This window comes from Ictalurus furcatus, chromosome 11 (assembly GCF_023375685.1).
Source record: "Ictalurus furcatus strain D&B chromosome 11, Billie_1.0, whole genome shotgun sequence".
Taxonomy (NCBI): domain Eukaryota; kingdom Metazoa; phylum Chordata; class Actinopteri; order Siluriformes; family Ictaluridae; genus Ictalurus; species Ictalurus furcatus.
In genome coordinates, this window is record NC_071265.1 from 10,122,177 (window position 1) to 10,143,059 (window position 20,883).

The window sequence follows — 20,883 nt, forward strand, 5'->3', positions numbered from 1 at the left end:
TTTTATTATTTTTGAGGAAAAAAAGTCCAAAATAATGTAATAATAAAAAATAAATGAGTAAAGATTAATGCTCTGGATTCATCCCCAGGATTTTTCCCATGTGGCTCTGTGCTGCATCTCCTGCTCGATTAAGCATCCAAGCCTAGCTCATGGTGAGAGAAGTAAAACAGCACTGTTCCACTGCAGATCTCCCACAGGAGAAAGGCTGAGACCTCCACACATCTGAGCCCACACCCAGCTCAGCCGGCTCAACAGTGCTAATGAAACGCTATCGAGTCAAGCGTGACCAAACCTCCTCGTGTGATTCTGTGGCTGACACAACAGTACGATTCATGGCGGAAATTGGTGTTAGCTAGACATTACTTTCTGAGTGACAGTATAACTGGAATGTTATTAAAAAAAAATAAGATAAGAGTGGGTATGCTGTCAATGTCAATTTATCACAACCAAACTGTAGTTTTTCCATTCTGTGAGAAACATCAGACATCATTGTAATTATGGAATTAACCAAACGAAAGATATACTGCATAGCATTAGATGTAAATGACAGATAAAGTCTAATTATGAGTCCAAATAGCCTACACAAAATCATCCTGTTCAAAAACAAACTACTAATGTGCCTACTTTTCGGCACCGGTTCCATCTTCTTGGACAAAGCATGGACAAAATGAAGGCACCAGAAATACAAAAGAAAGCATGAGACGAGAAAATGATGACATCGACTTCTGCCCCATGCACCATGTTGTCTCATGGCTTACAAAAATAGCTGTGATTGCACAGCCCTCTAGAAGCCTCCGATCCTGTCCAATCCTGGCTGGTGAGTTAAGACTTTGGGGCACCAAGTCCTTTGGTAAGCATAGAGATTGCGTGAGCAACCTATAAACTTGAGCTGGCCGAAGGAGAAGAGGCATGGGTACAGGAAGCCAGGCTCAGGAGCCATGCTAAGACCACAGCTTTCATCAACTTCGTCCAACTTCAACACAAATAAACAGGCACTCAGACACGCGCATGGCATTGCTGTGAAAGGACCATGTGTGCATACCTTTAATTAGATCACAGTAGATTTCTCTAGCCAAAGCTCTGCTGGACCACCACACGACCCATGGCACTCTCATAAACACAGTTTCCAAGCCTGCATCTCTTTATTAAAGCAAGGCTTCAGCACTTCCCAGGGTTCACAAACGAAGCTGATCCAAGTCACGACAAAAACACCAAATGGAGCCGTAGCAGTCCTCAGCCACCTGCTCCTCAGTGACCATCACACGCTCATAATTAAACCATCGAGCTCACAGCATGGCACTAAAAATAGACCCATCTCAGTTGTTTTTGCCAGTTCCAGGTACCGTCCTGGTTTTGAAAAACTACTAACCTCGTTAACCTTATTAAAGAGTTTGCTTCTCTAACTGAGCACATATGTCTTGTTCCTAACAACAGGAAGCTAACCCCTTTGTCTTCTTCATTTCATTATCAAAGGCCATTATGCATGAAATAGCTTTCTACTGCATTCTTTAATGAACAAATAAACACACTTTACTATTCAGACCACATCACGTCTAACAAAGTCTGAAAAAACGTCTTTTGGGCCTGTATAATGAAAAGTATACAGTACTTCTGATAAATACTTTCTCCATATTGATAAATTCCACACATCTTATGCTTAGTCTCCTGAATTTATAATTCAAATTCAGATTTTACTGGTCACATACACAACCATACACAGTACGACATGCAGTGAAATGCTTTTTTTTTTTTGTTTGCGACTGTTCGTGACAAACATAGCATGTGCATAAACTAGAATTTATTTCTATACAGGTAGGAAAGAACAAAGAACTAATATGCACAGGTTGGAAATCAAAATCTCGAATAAATTAGTGTGCAATAATTACTAAAAGTAACGTGGTTAGCAGACCTAAACGATTTGGATTAAAAAAAAAAACCCACAATATCCAATTAAGCAGTTGGATATTGCGGTGTGATTATATTATGTCTAATCTCTCAAATATCTTCATAAATGCAAATAAGATGTAGCTTTAGATCCCTTATGAGAAAGCCAGAGGGAAGGAAAATGTCCCTGAGACGACACGACGAAGAAAACTTCAGAGGAACCAGACTCAAAAGCTAACCCATCTGCTGGGACACAAATTTTTCGATCACAAAAGATTTTCAATCAAGCATGATAATTTGATTGCAATCCGTGCAATTACGATTGTTTCTGGTTGCTGATAATTGCACTCCAAAGTCACGTTAACAAGCTAGTTATGCAGTTGGCTAGATAATGTAACTTGCCAATCACATAATTTCTAATTACAGAAAGACTGAAAATGGATTAAAAAATGGTTCATTTTGACAACTTAAAATCAAATCAAAACACTTTTGTCTACTTATGTTTGTTTAACACAAGGAATCCAACTGTGTACGATGCAGCAGGTGTGGTTCGACAATGTTGTCGTTGTCACAGTGTGTGAGACGAACACAGAAAGATAATATCATTAAGTGTCATTTCTGCTGCCCCTCCCCCAGTCATAAACAAAATGTTCATTGAGCGAGCCTGGGGAAAAGTGATTCCTGCTCCAATCGGCCTCATTGAGTGCTTGTTGTAGATCTCATTTTTGACCACTAGGTGCAATAGTATTTCTAGCAAGGTAAGTGGGGCAGGGAGAATGGCTTATATCTGTCAAATATCCACATTTTAAAATGGTCGGTCACTGAAAAGAGGTCATTAGTATTTTAACAGTCTTTAAAATGTTTGGAATTGTGAATGAGGACTTTGAAAATTTGCTGAAAGGCTGATATAGAATATATGCTCCTATGGACAAGCCACCACTGCTACCCAGGGTATAACATAACTGCAGTGTACAGTACACCCTACATAGTTATATAAGCTGGTAAAAAAGTACATTTATATCTTTAAATACTACCAAGAATATCCTCTCTATAATCTCTACATACTCTCTATTAAAACAACTCTTATGAAAATGATTAATTTATAAAAATGAATTATTCCAGGGTGTTAAAAAAAACAAAACAAACTACATCTGAACAACATGTTCAACACAAAGCGATCTTATTTAAAAACTGCATACATACATATCATACCTCTACTTTTTGGTATAGAAATTCCCTCTCACTAAAATTCCTTTGCTTCTAGTTTTCCCATCAGCATTCATGTTTTTTCAGTATAATAGGTAATAATAGCGTGTTTAAGCAATGCAGTCCTACCCTAACGACCTCATCTAATGGGTGTAATGGAGCTTGTGCAGCGGCGCTATTATTTCCCAGTTTTAAGACATGCGGTGTTCATCGAAACTCAAATTAAGGTAATGACAAAAAAATTAAATAAATAAAAAAAATAAGATTAAACATGCAGCCCTTTTTGTTTAGGGTTTGAATGCAAATTTTAAGTAGGAAAGTTTGGTGAGTGCAAAAAAAACAACAACAGTCATGCACTGTCGATATAGCGACTCAACAGTAAATAGGAATACAGAGAGGTGAGTACCGATAACAGCTCTGGGTATTGTATCTGTTAATGAAGAGACCCGCTGCATGTCTAGATATTGACCATATACCATGTTGGTGGCTGTTATACATTTCCTGTGTATTTCTATCTGCATTGTTACATTTCTCTTTGTAAGACTTAAAAAAAAAAAAAAAAAATTAGATAATGACAATATTTAAAACACAAGTATATGGTCAGCTCCGGAATTTCTGGTATTTTTCATTAACGAACATATACAATGTTAAACATGCAATGAGTGACTATTAATTTTAGAAACTACTGTAACTGTAGAACTAACATTTATGGTTTTAAAATATAAAAAGATTTTATTTTTATTTTTTTTAAAGAAGTATCACAAATCTATAGTTTCTAAAAGTAATATTTGGTGAAATCTCCCCCTTGAGAGAATAACTGCATTGAGCCTCAACCTATAATGTCTAACCAGATCAGAAAACACTCCTCTACGCCGAACAGTTTGAGCTCATTCCTAGTTTTAGGTTTTTGCATTCTGACTTCCTTCATCTTCACATGATTTAACCTGACTGTAATAGGATTCAAGTCTGGAGACTAAGATGACCAGTGCAAAAGAGATGTTTTCTGTTTGTGCAACCACTTCTGTGTAGATTTGGATGTATGTTTGGGTCATCAGTGATCCTCTGCCATATTTTAAAGCAGGTCTGGTGGCTTTCCTTTGCTCTTTCCATATGCAGTCTCCATTTATAACATACAAATGGCATTCATTGTCAAAAGGTATTGTAGGCTCATTTGTCCTCTTCCTGGTAATTTGTAACTGTTCCCAACTGCTAGTACATAATGTAGTGATAAAGTACATAATTGTGCTTTGTGGTGTTCATAAATGCTTAGGTATTTTATATTTCCATTATATGATTTGTGCTGGACACCATCCACCTGTCTGTGTGTTTTTGTGTTAAAACTCTTTGGCTTCCCCTTCAGTTACAGAGGCAAATGGATCTTACAACATGAACATGTATGTATTTATAGCCCAGAGAAAAAGGATGATCAAATGATCAAATGTAAAAGGAGTGTTCCTGAACCCTGAGAACATTAAAAATAGTCTTTTCTTTTCAAGGATATCAATTTGTGAGCCTTTATTTTAAATATTCTTTGGCGCTACCAATTATATATATATATATATTTTATATATATATATATATATATGTATGTTTTTGAGAGAAAATACGATTATTTCAAAAAACAGTTTTTGGTTAGCAGAATAAGTAGTTCTTCCAAATTTGAACCATTGTGTGTGTGTGTGATTTTCATTTCATATAATAATTTTTGCTCATTCTCTTAAAGGGAGCCAATAATTCTGGAGTCGACCCCCTAAAAAGTATTATATTCACCCTCTGGTCTGTACTGAGCCACTAAGGTGACGGTCTGACCAGCATTTTTCAAAGCAGCAGCTGCCTGCTCATGAGTCGCAGTGCGGAGATCCACTCCATTCACCTGCAACGCACACACACACACATTGTTAATGAGGGTGTGACACAAAAAGGTACTTGTAATAGTTGGCTGAAAACTCTACTGGCTCTCTATGATTCTTACTGAGATGATGCGATCTCCCTTCCTTAGTTCTCCACAGAGATCAGCAGGTCCTCCAGCCAGGATAAAGGAGATGAAGATGCCCTCTCCATCCTCTCCACCCACAATGTTGAAGCCAAGCCCTGTGGAGCCACGGTGTAGCACCACCTTCCGAGGCTCCCTGGTTAGACAAGGCAGCAAGATGGACAGGATTTCAAATACTGAACCAGTGCCACATATGTTACAAACATTTCAGTACGCAAGCTTGAAAACAGATTAATGTGCGGTTTTATACAATATATGGCCAAAAGTGTGTGCACGCTGACCATTACACCCAAATGTGCTTTTTCAACATCCCATTTCAGATTTAGTCCCCCTCTGCCGTTAAAAGAACCTCCACTCTTCTGGGAAGGCTTTCCACTAGATTTTGAAGCGTGGTGGTGGGGTGAATTTGTGCTCATTCAGCCACAAATGCATTAGTAATATCAGGAACTGATGTCAGGTGCTGCACTTGAGGTTAGGGTTTTGTGTAGGCCATTCGAGTTCTTCCACTCCAACCTGACAAACCATGTTGTTATGGACCTCACTGTTTTCATGCTGGAACAGATTTGAGCTCGGTCCCTTATTTCCAGTGAAGGGAAATTTGTAATGCAACAGTATACAATGACATCCTATACAAACTGTGCATTTCCAACTTTGTGGCAACAGTTTGGAGAAGGTCTTCTGTTATCTACCTATCTATTCTGTTTGATGCTTTTATTATGGCAAAGAATAGATATTTTGAGGACACAGTGGCTCTCATTCTTCAAAGTTGCGTACGGTCAAAGCTGAACATAAACGAGCTACACAAATTCTGACAGTTCCTTATTCATCTTTTTCATTGTTAGCATTCCTATATGACCAAACTCATGTCTGGTTGAAGTGTATGTACATTTGAGCATACCCTTTTAACAACCTGAGAAAATGATTGATTGGAAAGTTACATAATCAAATATTCAATTAATGGTTACATCAAGTTTAGCAATAGTTTAGCAGGTAGAGTATTACAAGTATCACAATAAACATATCGAAGAATATTAATAAAGATAATTGTGCATACAGAACCCTTGTATTAAAATGTAGGTTGTATAGTTTAGTGTCAACGTGTCTTTTGTTAAAGTAAATTAGAATTTTTAGATCTTTAACTCTTATAAAGCTTCATTTTATTAATAGGGGTCTTTGCATACAAGAGTTCAAAACTCTATCAATGACTCTGTGCTTTGTAAAAAACTTTGTCAATAATCTTTTGGCCAGTAGTGTTGTCAGTATTAATATAAATCCTATAAACATGTTTGTGAGCTTCCTTGGGGAAACAAAACCACAACAATGGACAAATACACTCAGGTAATAATTTAACTTTCCTCAAAGATGTGTTTTGATGCAAAGGGTATACAACTATTTATGTTCTGTCAATGGATATGTCTCCCTCTGGTGGACATTCACTAAATAGGCTATACAGCCAAACTGCTGTAATTAGATTTAACTAGATTACGAAAAGAAATACATTCCTCCTTTCCCCGTAATTGAGTATCCTTTAGTTAACCGGAAGCAACAAATCTTTACGAAAGAAGGAGATAAATAACTAAAGAAAGAGATGAAAGGAGAATGGTTCAGTCTGACCCTCTAGATGGCAGAACAACTACATGACTTTGTTCTCCTTCCAACACATTCACTTCCAACATCCTCCATGTAAACAATTTAGCAAAATCCATCAACAGAAGTGCAACCTTGGTGCAAAGAATTTAATGAAGTCTGAAGTCTTAATGCCAAGATTACCAGGTTTTGAATTTCGTGCACTGGTCAGACTTATGTAGTGCGTTAGATGCTGGGTTTTTGTCCCTCCCATTTTATTTTAATGTGTGACGTATTTTATAACGGCACTTTTCCAATAACAAATCCCTCCATTAATGTGGATTAAGGATGGTAAAGCAGAGTGGTTGATATGACCCCCCACCCCCACCAGAACAAACGTGGCTCAGCCATCTGTGGCCATGCTGACTAGCGGCACATATAAAAAAAAAAATCTAAATAAATAAATAAATAAATAAATAAATAAATAAATAAGCATGGATAGTAATAGGCTGCACTCTAAATCAACCTCAGAATGAAGTCTACAGCCTCACATACCATGTGGATACTAGATGTAATTGCTTGCCACACGATCACACAATCATGTGCTTGTAGTCTATAGTGAAATTTACACCAAACACATTTAAAGTAAAAGTTACACAGATATATTCGTGATGTTTGATAAATGCTTTGCAGTAAATTAATCACTGAGATACACAAAAATAACATAATCCCTCAATTCCTCAGTATCTGCTTTAGCACCACAAAATTCCTCTTGATTTACTCATGAGTCATTCCTCATATGCAGTGCCTTATGAACATCATACATTTTTAAAAACCTTTAAAGCCTTTATAGTGCATTGTAAATCACAATCGCTGTATATGGAAAAAAAATTGTGTCAATACTTTGTGCTACCTCACTTTTGCCAAGATAACAGCTCTGAGACTTCTCCTATAATGCCTGATGAGCATGGCATGGGATCTGAGACCATTCCTCCATACAGATTCTCTCCAGATCCTTCAAATTTCTATGGGTTTCAAGTCAGGGGATTGGGGTGGCCATGGCAGGACCTTGTGGTCAGTAAACCATTTTTGTGTTGATTTTGATGTATGTTTTGGATCATTGTCCTGCTGGAAGATCCAACCATGACCCATTTGAAGCTTTCTGGCAGAGGTAATCAGGTTTTCATTTAATATCTATTGATATATGATAGAGTCCATGATGCCATTTATCCTAACAAAATGTCCAGATCCTCTGGGAGAAAAACAGTCCCAAACCATTATAGAGCCACCAACATATTGAACCGTGGGCATGAGGTACTTTTCCATATGTCTACCTCTCTGTGTGTGCCAAAACCACCTCTGGTGTTTATTGCTAAAAAGCTCTATTTTAGTTTGATCTGACCATAGAACCCGATCCCATTTGAAGTTCCAGTAGTGTCTGGCAAACTGAAGATGCTTGAGTTTGTTTTTGGATGAGAGTAGAGGCTTTTTTCTTGAAACTCTTCCAAACAACTTGTAGTGATGTAGATGACTTCGGATTGTAGTTTTGGAGACTTTCTGACCACAAGACGCAACAAACTTCTGCAATTCTCCAGCTGTGATACTTGGAGATTTTTTGGCCACTCGAACCATCCTCTTCACAGTGCGTTGAGACGATATAGACACACATCCAATTCCAGGTTGATTCATAACATTTCCAGTTGACTGGAACTTCTTAATTATTACACTGATGGTGGAAATGGACATTTTCAATGCTTGTGCTATTTTCTTACAGCCACTTCCCATTTTGTGAAGTTCAACAACATTTTGCTGCACATCACAGCTATATTCCTTGGTCTTACTCATTGTTATGATTGACTAAGGGAATCTGGCCTATGTGTTACCTCATATTTACAGAAGAACATTAAGACTCGTCTGAAATTTGCGAAACACACCTTGATGATCTTTGGTAGAATGTTCCGTGGACTGATGAGTTGAAAGTGGAACGGTTTGCAAAACAGGGGTCCCGTTACATCTGGTTTAAACCAAACACCGAATTCCACCAAAAGAACATCATACCTACGGTTAAGCATGGTGGTGGTAGTGTGATGGTGTGGGGAAGCTTTGCTGCTTCAGGGCCTGGGCAACTTGCAATAATTGAGGGAAACATGAATTCTGCTCTCTACCAGAAAATCCTAAAGCAGAATGTCCAGTCTTCAGTCCGTAGGTTGGAACTCAAGCGCAGCTGGATTATGCAGCAAGACAAGGGCGGCTGTCGCTCAGGTGGTAGAGCGGGCTGTCCACTAATCGCAGGGTTGGCAGTTCGATTCCCGGCCCACATGACTCCATGATAACAAAGTGTCCTTGGGCAGGACACTGAACCCCAAGTTGCTCCTGATGGCAAGCTAGCACCTTGCATGGCAGCTCTGCTACCATTAGTGTGTGAGTGAGTGTGTGAATGGGTGAATGTGACACAGTGTTATATTGTGAATGGCTCAAAAAAGCTAAATTAACATTTTGGAGAGGCCTAGTCAAAGTCCTGACTTGAACCAACTGAAATGCTGTGGCAGGACCTTAAATGGGCAGTTCATGCTCAAAAACTCTCCAATGTGGCTGAAGTAGCAGTTCTGCAAAGAAGAGTGGGCCAAAATTCCACCACAGTGCTGAATCCGAAGCGTTTGGCTGCAGTTATTGCAGCTAAAGGTGGCACAACCAAATTTTAAGTTTCAGCAGGCAATTAGTTGTTCACATGGGTGATAAGTGCTGGATAACATTTTTTTTTTGCTTCAATAATAATAATAATAAATAATAATAGAAACTGTATTGTGTGTTTACTCAGGTTACCTTTGTTTGAAGATCTAAAGCTATTTAGTATGAGACATAAACTTTTTATTGTTAGTGCTAACTTAAAATCTAAGAAAGTGGCGTCTACCATCTTGGGACATACCGACAAGACCAGTGTTAACCAAAAAGCGGCAAAATGCATCAACATAAAACTTACATTAAATTGTTCGTCTTTATATGAAACAAAAAAAAATGGGCAACTGCTAAAAGAAATCTGTGTTTAGTTAATACATGGAATCGTGTTTTATAATTAATTTGCATTACAGTCAGTACAAAGAATGATCCTTATATTAAATGGGTAATGTTTTCACAAATAAGCCATTTTCATGGCTAAATTGCAGCAAAGGACACTATATTTAAAAAATATGTATGTATGGCTGTATATATACACACTACACCAGCGTGCTAGAGAGAGCAATGAGGTCCACTAGACAGTGACAAAGTGCAGGCTAAGAGCACTAATGACCTTGGACAGCTTCATTCTGACAGAGAAAAAGAGATACCACCATCTTCACGGCCCATAGTCACTACATATCTGTGCCGATTTAAAAAGCTGCCTAAGTAGCCCTGACAGAGAGGTAGCAGATCAAGACTGATGGACAGAAAAAGAAAGACAGAAAAAGAGTGAGTGAGAGAGAGAGAGAAAGAGAGAGAGAGAGAGAGAGAGAGAGAGAGAGAGAGAGAGAGAGAGAGAGAGAGAGCATAAAAAGAAAACATGTCTTGTTATGCAGCACCCAAGTCACAGCTAAAGGGCAAGAGGAACACATTTTACGAGCCATGCTGAGACAAACTTGTATTACCCGGGGTCATTGCAATAAATTCACAACTAAGGAGCAATCATAACATGCATACGTTAAAGCTGAGACAAGACAAGAGCAACTAATATAACGTGAAGAGAGAAGAAGGGCACCTTGTGATCTCTTCGTCTCCCAGCAAGCCTCTGGAGATGGGCGAGAAGCGTGAAGGTGTGGCTGGGGTTGTGGGCTGGCTCAGATAACTTGGGGAGCTGATATGATTCTCCATGTGCTGGGAATAGGCTGAAAAATATCATTAAACACATTAATCCACATTTTTAAATATAATCACAGAGGTCTCCTCAGATAACTGCTAACACGACTATCTAATTAAATTCACAAAACATGTGACAACAGAAACATCTAGAATTGGGGAGTGATTTCATTTAAGCTGCGTGCAATTCCCAGGAGACCAGCAGTTTCGGAAATATTCAAACCAGCCCATCCGGCATCAACGACCATGCCACAGTTAAAGTCCCAGACATCACACTTTTTCCTCATTCTGATGTTTGATGTGAACATTAACTGCTGCTCCTGACCTGTATCTGCATGATTTTCTACGTTATGTTGCCACCACCACATGATTGGCTAACTGCAGAAATGAGCAGGTGTATAGGTGTTCCTAATAAAGTGTCTCTCGATATACCGAAATGTTTATACACTCTATATCAATTCAAGGCTCAAAATCCACCTTTTCCACTTTGTAAGGACATTAAATAAATGATGATAAAACATTTTTATAGCTGCTCATGCATGGAAAAGTAATCTGCTTAAAATAAAAAGCCCTTGAACTTTCGCAGAAAGGGTGTAGCGCTATCGGTGTCCATTCCCGCAGTGAAATGTGACTTTTTTTTTTCCCTCCAATCTACACACTCTGTACTGATGGCAAACACAAGAGCAAGCCTATTCTCTTAAGTCCTCATAAAACTGCTCATGTAGAAGCACAGCATCACCCCCGAGAGAGATGGACTCAAATGTGATTGGATAGTGTCAGTGGCACTAAAACACTAAAGCCAAAATAAAATCCCTCAGTTTAAGCTTTCCAAGAACAAGCTCAGCACTGTTAACTGGAAGCAACGTCACCATTAGTCAGAAGAGCAATTAAGACACTTACACACTGACCATTTTCTCACCACACACACTGTACTCACTCTATATACTGAATGTTAGAGAGTTGGGGGTGTGGCTGACCAAGTTGTTTTTTTGTTTTTCTTTTTTTTCCCCTCCAGATTAAATTTGCTTTTGCCCTTCATGCCTTTACGCTTTAATATCAGAATGTGTGTTCAGGCCTATGCTAATGTTCAAACACCAGTGAGACGCTGTATCATTGATTACCATCACTCAGCACTTTTGTAACAATGTAAATCAATTCTGGGGGCATTCAGAATAAAACGCTGCGCACTGCTGGTTTTGGCTGGCATTAGAACCGAGGGTGAGCCCTGGGGAACTGGATCGCTTCCAGTGCTTGGCTAGGCCATTTTTATTTTAACACCTTCATCCTAAAATAGTCTGGGGAATGGATTAGCTGCCCCTGAGCAAAATGCAAAGAATCACTCAGGTGATAAACTGGATATTATTTATAGTTAACTAGGGCTGTCGATCGATATAAATAAAAAAAAATCAACTGTAGCGCAATTTGTAGTGATTAAAGCGCACCTATTATGGTTTTGAAACGTGCCTAATTTTAAATTTAAAGGTATCATACAATATATTTACATGCATACGAGGTCAAAAAACACTTTAAGCTGCTCATAATTTAAACTGCAGCAATACCACCCCCCCCCGTGTCACAAATGACTCGTTCAATGATCCGTTCTAAAGGATTCATTCTAAACTCCTCCTTTAAGAGAGCATACTCTGCTCTGATTGGTCAGATGTCCCAGTCTGTTATGATTGGTCTACCGCTGTCAGCATGTTTCAAAAAGGAAACGCCCACTACCATAACGAGTATCAGCTCCATCTGTTCGCGAGCAGCCGATGAAGACCAGAGGCGGGGTTTTTTGTTACAAACCTACGTAGGTTAGTACAGGAAATAAGTCTGGAATTACTAACGATTTATTTCAGCTGTTCAGAGTCGGTTCCTTCTTTTGGTAGTCAATAACCCTGTTTGTCGTGCGCTTTGATTTTTGAACCTTTGCAGACGTTTTTACATTCACAAACAGCTCTATAACACACTACATGAAAGGTAATATTTGAAAAACCATAATAGGTGCACTTTAAGACTGAAGCTTGTAATAATGGATATATAAATGTAAAAACCACAGAATTAATGTAGAATCAACACAAAGGAAGTATATTTTAATTCAAATACTATGGTTTAATAGCATCTTTAAAAAAATAAATAAATAAGCTTAGAACACAGATTCTCTCCTGTGAAGAACAGATTTCCAATAAAAACATCAAGGCCTTCAATACTGACTGTCGGCTTGAAAGGCATATTTCTTATACGCACTAACCGAAATAATAACAAAACTCTTTAGGCCTGTATGTTAAAGTGCCAGTTGAATTTCTAAACTATCAAAACATTAGATACCTTCTCACTTGCAGGTTTCATTACTCACCCACAAGCACTGCACTCCTGTAATACAGATTGGCCAGGCCTCGAAGAGATAGTTTCAATAGGGTGTTTTGAGGTGATATGTCAAAGACGAATAATAATAATAACGATAATAATAAATAAAACAAATAATAATAATGATAATGATTTTTATTGATCACATATACTTTACAGCAAAGTGAAATTCTTTTCTTCGTATACCCCTGCATGTTAGGAAGTTGGGGTCAGAGCGCAGGGTCAGCCATGATACAGCGCCCCTGGAGCAGAGAGGGTTAAGGGCCTTGCTCAAGGGCCCAACAGTGGAAGATTGGCAGTAACCCAGAGAATTAAGAGCCAAGCCACCACTGCCCCTCAATAGTATGATAATAATAATAATAATAATAATAATAATAATAATAATAATAATGGTAATTAAATTTGGCTTTTACAAAATGTGCAGATTATTTTTGTTTTCTCCAAAGATCCATCTGGCAACTTTTAAAGTGGAACTTTCTTCCTAAAACCCCCTCCTTGTCCTTATCCATCTATAGCCAGGATGGTTTGGTGTGGAGCATACGTCGTCTGGAAAATAACCAACTTTGGGAGGTATCAGCCTTCCACTTCACATCACACCATCCCATCTTTGATTATTTTCCTAAAACTGCACACACTGTCATGTTTTATTCCATACATAAGCCACTCAACTTATACAACATGACACAACCGATACAACACGAGAAGCGGCTTTCATTATAACTAAAGCTTCTTAGAACTGCGATATAATTCAAGCAGTGACTTTGTATTAGTGTCTGATAAAAATTTCAGTATTAGTATCTTCTGAGATTAGTCATAAGAGACATGTGTTGTGTGAAAAATTCAGAGCATAACTTCATCGGTAGAATTCACACCTCTACTGCAGGTGCAAGGATTTGATAGGTTATAGAATTGCTTTGTTTTATAGTTAATATAGGTTGTGTTTTTTTTTTATGTAAAACCCAGGGGTGTACATTGGACATTCTGATGATGGGGTCACAGAAATGTAAAGGCGTGTGACAACACACTCACAGTTGGTGACGTCAGGGGGAGCATAGCTGTCGTTCATGAACACGCTGGTGGGTTTCGCCACTTTTAAGAAGACGACATCACTCGTGTTTTTCAAGGCTGCCACAGCATCCTCATGAGTCACCTCTTCAAGGCAAACAACATTTACCTGTATCCAATACACACACACACACACACACACACACACACACACACACACACACACACACACAAACACACACATACATGCATGGGTGTTCTTCAAACAAGTATAACTGTGCCAGTTATTATCATTAAATGGGTTAACGTGACCCTAAACTTAAAAATAAGTTGATTTTATAATTGTGTGAAGAAACTGGGTATCTTATAACAGACTTACAGCAATAAGTTTATCCCCAATCTGGAGTCGTCCATCTTTGTGGGCAGCTCCTCCCTCAATGACTTTGGTGACATAGATACTGTTGTCTCCAGGAATGTGCTGGTTTCCCACTCCACCAGCTATACTGAAGCCTAAACCTGAGAATCAACAAGCCCAGAAGTGTGAAAGAAGGATTACACTTTATACCCAGAAACGTCTCATTTTAAAAAGGACATTCCAGGCAACAGATGCCCTTCGGAAATGAGAAAATGCACAACGAAAACAAAAAGCTTAAGCAAGTGAGTCATAACTTACCACCTAACAAAGACAGGATTTGATTCTACGAGAAAAAATAATGATGGCTTTACCTTTGGGACCTTTGACAAGTTTTATGTCCACAATTTTCTCAGCACTGGGCTTTTTTCTTCGGACATATAGCCTGACGATGCAGCCTGCCTCCTTCAGTGCCTCCACAGCTCTACTGTGAGTGACGTCTCTCACGTTCACATCGTTTACTCGCAGGATACAGTCATTTACCCTGCACAAGATGAGGACAAGGGAGAATCAAGGGAGAATCAAGGGGGAAAAGTCTCCTGTGAGAATAGGTAAAAGTGTGTGCAGAACTGTTTTTTTATTTTTTTTTTAAATTTTATTTTATTCCACTCCTGTTAGATTTCTAACCAATCCCACCTACTCCTAAAATAATTCCGACCAATTTTAGCTGCTCTCACAGAGTATTTGCCAATCACACCCACTCCTACAGAAAGTCTGAACAATCAAGCCTGCTCAGGCACAAAGTTTGATCCTACATAAAGTTTGAGAAATCCCACCCACACCTGCAGACACTCTTGACCAATCATGCATTCTCCTGCAGAAAGTCTGATCAATCCGGCCACTTCCACAAAAAGCTTAAGTAATCCCACCCGCTCCAACAGAAAGTCTGACCAATCGTGTCGAATCCCGCAGATAGTTTGACCCCCCAAGTTGTCCAGCTCTGAACACCTCTAAGGCCAGCTGTAAAGAAATATATTAGAACAAAGAACAAATCTGAAATGTGTATAGTATAAAGGATCTGTGTGCAGTCCAGACATGCTGCCTGACCCGAGTCTGCCGTCCTGAGCAGCAGCTCCACCCGGGATAATCTTGGTGATAAAAATGCTCGGGTCTTCACCGACGTGGGGGTTATCGGTGCCACCTGCAATACTGAAACCCAGACCGGAGTTTCCCTGGAGAGAAAAACGAACAATGAAAGAGAGCATGAACCGAGGAATACAATTCAGGTGAAGACACAATATAACAAACTCGAGCTTAAACAAGTGCAAACAAGATTAGTCGATCGGTGGTTGAAAGTTCTAGATGTTGTGTTTTGTTGTAGTTCTATGGATAAAACTAGCCTATTTCAGTTACACTGTTTCCTCAATTAAATTATGGCCTTGCTTACGACTTAAATTACGGACACACACAGGAAGCAGTGCAGACAGTTTAGAAGTTAAGTTGTACTGTATATTATATCATGGTTTTTCTGAATATTCGATTCTGATTGGCTGGAAGGTGAGTGTTCAAACAGTGTATAATTCATTCAAATAAATGCAATCTTATCGCACTACTTTATCTCTGTGTATGATGTAGAACGGGCAGAATACTAGTATATAAAACAACTAACAAAAATGAACCTTTATTTTTCCTTTCAGTCACATTTTGCACTGCAAACATCAATGTCAGCTTTATCTTGTCAATGCTGGCAAGTGACCATGGTATAAGCGGGATAATCCACGGCTACGTGTGCGTTACACGATTTTATTGCACACCTCACCGTGGATTATTCCTTACGCATACATTAGTGAACTTAAATTACAGCGTATGAAAACAAAGTCATTATAAAATCATTATACTATAGCATTGTTGTATTCTCAAATCTGACACGTTAGAAAGTGTGAAAAATGTTTTAATCTAACAGCGCGTCCACAAAGCAAATCACAGTTTTAAATTAATGCGCTCATTCTCATATGATGTCGTTTCTATAGTAACAGATTCTGCAAGGGGCAAATTCTGCAAGGGGTATGTACATTTATGAGCACTGTATTTTGTAAAAGTAATCAGATTTTAAGGTTTCCATGTAGACCAATCTTCCTTTTAATGGATTATTATACTGCACCTCGTCTTAAGAGATTTCATTAACTCAGCTAACCCGCAATCCTTTTCTTCCGTTTCGATTAGGTGTGTATTATTTATTCCTTTATTCATTTATTCTGGTTAAGCCAGCAACAGACAGTAAAGATGTATGTAAATATAGTTAATGAATGAAATGTTGAAAAAAAAAAAAGGTAAAAATGCAATTCAATTCACACTACATGCATCTGTCAAGCATTACGGCACGCGTGTCAAACATAAGTGTATTATTAACATCTGGCCCGCAGCCTCGCTTCATTCGACCTGCATGAACCGAAGAAAATACTGAAACATTAACATCAACACTATTCAGAATTCACAGCAGATCTATCCAAAAGGTAGCTACCGTAAACCGCTGTATATACGTACTCTCCGGTTGTTACTGTGGCTGGCTTGACCGTGGTCTAAAATGCAGGTTAAAGTCAACTCCTGTGTACTGTGCCTGATGTAAGTCTCACTCGCATCTAAAACTGATTCAGAAGCATGTTGTGTGGTGTGCAGGCAATGGCTTAACCAGAAATTAATTTCAGAGGGATGAGGAAATGTACAAAATAAAATCATGATTTCTCATCTGCACAGTTAACTAGGTAAGTGTGACACGCTAGTGCATTTCAGGTGGATGTCAAAGAGCAGTAGGAGCGGTAGTATCATTCAACACTAATTTATTTTTAATGATTTAAGGCACAAGCTACTGTCAGAGATTCCATATTAATAATGCTGCCATGAAATACATGTATGACTGTGAAAAAGATTCAAATAACAGGACTATTCGTGCTGCTTTCTGCTCTGCTCAACATCATCTCATGAAGCCTGTTATCGGGATAAGTCTCGTATCATGGCTTTAGTGTATTGTCTCGTGCCTACTCTAAAATGTCTTCAGTAAAAGGTCAACATGTAAATGTTTGATCATTTAAACCTTTGACTGGATGTATAGTGCCTAATTTCAACGTGCTGTGACTATGACATATAATTGGCAGGTGACGGATTAAATAAACTGTAGTAGAAAAAGAAAGAGGGCAAGGTACATGGCACTTACTCGTTCAAGCGTAATTTCTTCATATTCGTAATCAGCTTCTGTTCCATTTACCTGCAAGACAGATCAATATGAATATGAGCAGCAACACTTCAGAAAAACTTTCAGGAGGACATGATAGGGTTAGTACAATCCAAAGGTAATTCAATGTGAAGTTGGCATAAAAATAAATCCAAGATGGTGGCTAAAAGTACTTGCACTTTATTTGCAGTCATTAGCAAATCAGTTTCATGTAATAACATGCAAACCTTACCACAACAGAGAGATTAGTTATACTGTTGTTAAATGGACTAGTCTGACCTTAGCATTTACATGAGCACTGAGAAATTTACAATAACTGTGAGTGAGGGAACAAGAAAAAAAACAAAAAACCACTGTATTCTGTATGCTTGACCTGCTTCTTGAATCAGAACATTCTTCACACTGACCCTTGAGAGCTTCCACCATGAACCAACCAGTGAGCTACATGATTACTGCTCAGTTTCTCAGAGACTGTGTGCACGGAAAGACTGAATCTGCTAACAGATCACTGTCTCGACTCAACTCTCCAGCCATAGCTAGAACAGGTAACATTCTTTACCGCTTTCTTCATAAGGAATACCGAACGCTGTTACAGAGCAAAAATGTAGACTACCAGGGTGTCCCCAAGGACTGGAATGGGAAACACTGCTGTAAAATATAGAGGAAATCCTCATACGTAGAGAGAAAGGCTAGCACAGTACTCCCTAAATAATGCATTGACTGATACATACAGATACAATAGAAGCACTGCACATAAGACAGAACAGACTGCCTGCATCCAAAACAAATAATTGAGCCCAGACTGAGTCATGTAAGATGTTGCTGAAAATAAAAACACATGATAAATGAGGTTAAAGCCATAATAAGTGTGGTTATGCAACATGTTATTTTTGTGATCTCACAAGCTGGGGTTTAAGCTCCCAAATGGCCCTTTTAAGGCCTTAAATGCTAAATGCTTTTCTAACTTTCTCCATTAGAAGAGAGAGAGAGAGAGAGAGAGAGAGAGAGAGAGAGAGAGAGAGCGCAAGCGCAATGTCCCTATTGACCCTGCCCAATGCTAACTTTATTCTGCCAATAAACAGTCGATACACCATCACAAGACACAAAATAATATCTTCTTATTAAATATTTAAACTATACAGTAACACTATCAAGAGTTGGATATTACCGAAATATGAAATATTACACAAACTTAATTTGAAGTTCAATTTAATTAGAAATTACCATAAAATGAACAGCATCATTTTGTTTTTCATGAGAGCATAGCCACCCTGTCAGTGGGATTAGTATTTTTCTCCTATTCAATCCGTACAGGATTTTGCTGAGTTTTTTGTGATTGTTGCAGCCAAAAATGCTTGATTTCACTGCATTTTGTCCCCCAGAATTTGCAATGCAATTTGTGGAGGGTTTTTTTTGTGCTTTTTTGCTACTTGAATTGGCGAAATTGCAATTGCATGAAATTGTTTTGCACTGTTTCGCAGTGATGTTTGTTGGTTAATGAGACCTTTTAGCTGTATTCATGTTGAATGCGTGTTGTGATGACGTCATGATGCGTCTTGGCGCAAATCTGCAAATAAATCTGCAGTAATTTGGAAAAATTTCAAGCTCCTCCGAATGTTGCGGTTTCCTTGATCTTGCGTTCATTTCTGCGATTCCAAAAACCGCAAAATCCTGGAGGGACTGTTTTTTCCCCTTGAAGTGTATATATCAGACATAAATAATATTCCAATAGGACAAAATTAAATTAAACAACATAATCAGAATAAATAATGTGGTAAGATGTACATTTCAGGTATTTAGAAGTAACGGTGGTGTTCTTAAACGGAAAATGTTTTTTGTACTAAATCGGCAGTTAGCAACATTATATTTAGCTAGTAAAAAGAAGATTCGTTATGTAATACGTACCAACATTTCTATATCCATAATCATTAACTCCAAATAGTACATGCTGAGAAAACTCACGACGAACACAAAATAGACCAGAATAACATTTCTCTCTAGATCTCTCTATAAATGCCCGTCTCAAAATGTACATTTGGTGTCCATGACTTTCTAAAACTTTTTAAAATAGTTTGTAGTTGGAAAAAACCTATGAATTATTCCACATCATATTCCTTAGCAAAAAATAATATTTCAAGGATAAAGTCAATACATTTTTCCAAGGGATATTACAGTAATTCCAGTCATTCCATTATGAGACTACATATGGAGTGATGATATTTGCATCATATAATTATAAGCACAGAGTATTGTACATAAGCTAGCCTTTAATTTGATGATAATAGTGCATTATTAACATAAGCATTTTCATCTTCAACATCTTGAAAACTTGCGGCCACAGAGGCTGAGAACAGTGTTAAAATAACTGTCATTTTAACTGAATATGGGTTTTGGCTTTTTCTTTTTAATGGATTCTACCTTTACACCTGACACTATGGTCCGGGTTTTCATATATCATATATTTTCATATATCTACAGCACTTTGACTGCAAAAAGCACATGTTAAAATTCGACATGGTACAATGTTGCTTGGAACTGTCTCACTACCATGTACTGCTAGTTGACATGTGATGGAGCTTTTAGATCTGCACACAAGGAGCTCAAACCAGCAGCCCTGCCGTCAAAACTGCTCTGTTTCCCGAAAAGAATAAGGAAAGGAAATAATTGAGACACTGGTGTCCATATATAATCCTGAGTCATCTTAAAGGAATCCTCCCAGGCCTGCTAAAGTACACTGTGAAAGTACTACCAGGAAAAACCTCCTCTTACTGAAGGATGAGAGAGAATTCGGGAGAAAAGAAAAAAAGCCATACCAGCGCTGCTCTACATATCACGTGATTGTGGTGACAGAAGGAAAGCCTGTTAGAGTCCATTCACCATCCATGCTTCATTCTAGTGTCGCTAGAGGGCTAAGTGATACAGCCAGCAAAGCTAATGCTAACATTTCACTCCAAAGTAATTTGAAAAAGAAGACATCCTTCTATCCCGAAATTCATACAAGACGCAGTGCCATGTGATCTGGCTAATGCTAGTCTCCACAGTGATGAGGTCTCTTTTCATGAAGGACAACAGTGAACACTGAACTCAGTGGGCATTTTGGCACTTAGGAGGACAGGGATTATGGCACACTGCTGAAGGGGAAGAGAAGACTGGAATGTAAAAGAAAACATACAAACAAACAAACAAACAAACAAACAATCATGAAGACTGTTATCCAGACATACCCATATACATATACAGAGTGTTGGTTGTTAGTCAAGGCTGCATTTTCAGCACAGAATGTACAGCATAAGCATCCTTCTTAGACAACCAGATTTGCATTTCCATAAGGAAATACACAACACTCACAATGAGCTGAAATCAATAGAGGGATTAATTTTTTTTTAAAAACAATGTAAGGGAAATGTAAAAAATTAAAATAAAGACATGATAGAAAAGAGGCAGAAATAGAGCAGGAAA

The 20,883-nt window shown here is 38.3% G+C and overlaps 1 protein-coding gene across 20 annotated transcripts in view; it reads right to left on the minus strand.

The window, feature by feature from the left end:
* The window catches only part of dlg1a (discs large MAGUK scaffold protein 1a), a 154,139-nt gene that overhangs the window by 24,494 nt on the left and 108,762 nt on the right, over window positions 1-20,883 (minus strand). For all 20 annotated transcript variants that reach the window (XR_008387125.1, XR_008387126.1, XR_008387124.1 and 17 more), the window contains 8 exons: window positions 17,407-17,457; window positions 15,303-15,427; window positions 14,570-14,739; window positions 14,223-14,359; window positions 13,868-14,012; window positions 10,383-10,509; window positions 5,063-5,219; window positions 4,861-4,963 (listed from right to left, as the gene is read on the minus strand). Coding sequence is in view for 17 of the 20 variants with exons in the window: in XM_053636760.1 (XP_053492735.1) it covers window positions 4,861-4,963; window positions 5,063-5,219; window positions 10,383-10,509; window positions 13,868-14,012; window positions 14,223-14,359; window positions 14,570-14,739; window positions 15,303-15,427; window positions 17,407-17,457 (1,015 nt within the window). In the remaining 3 variants the exon portion in view is untranslated. The remainder of the gene's footprint in view (window positions 1-4,860; window positions 4,964-5,062; window positions 5,220-10,382; window positions 10,510-13,867; window positions 14,013-14,222; window positions 14,360-14,569; window positions 14,740-15,302; window positions 15,428-17,406; window positions 17,458-20,883) is intronic.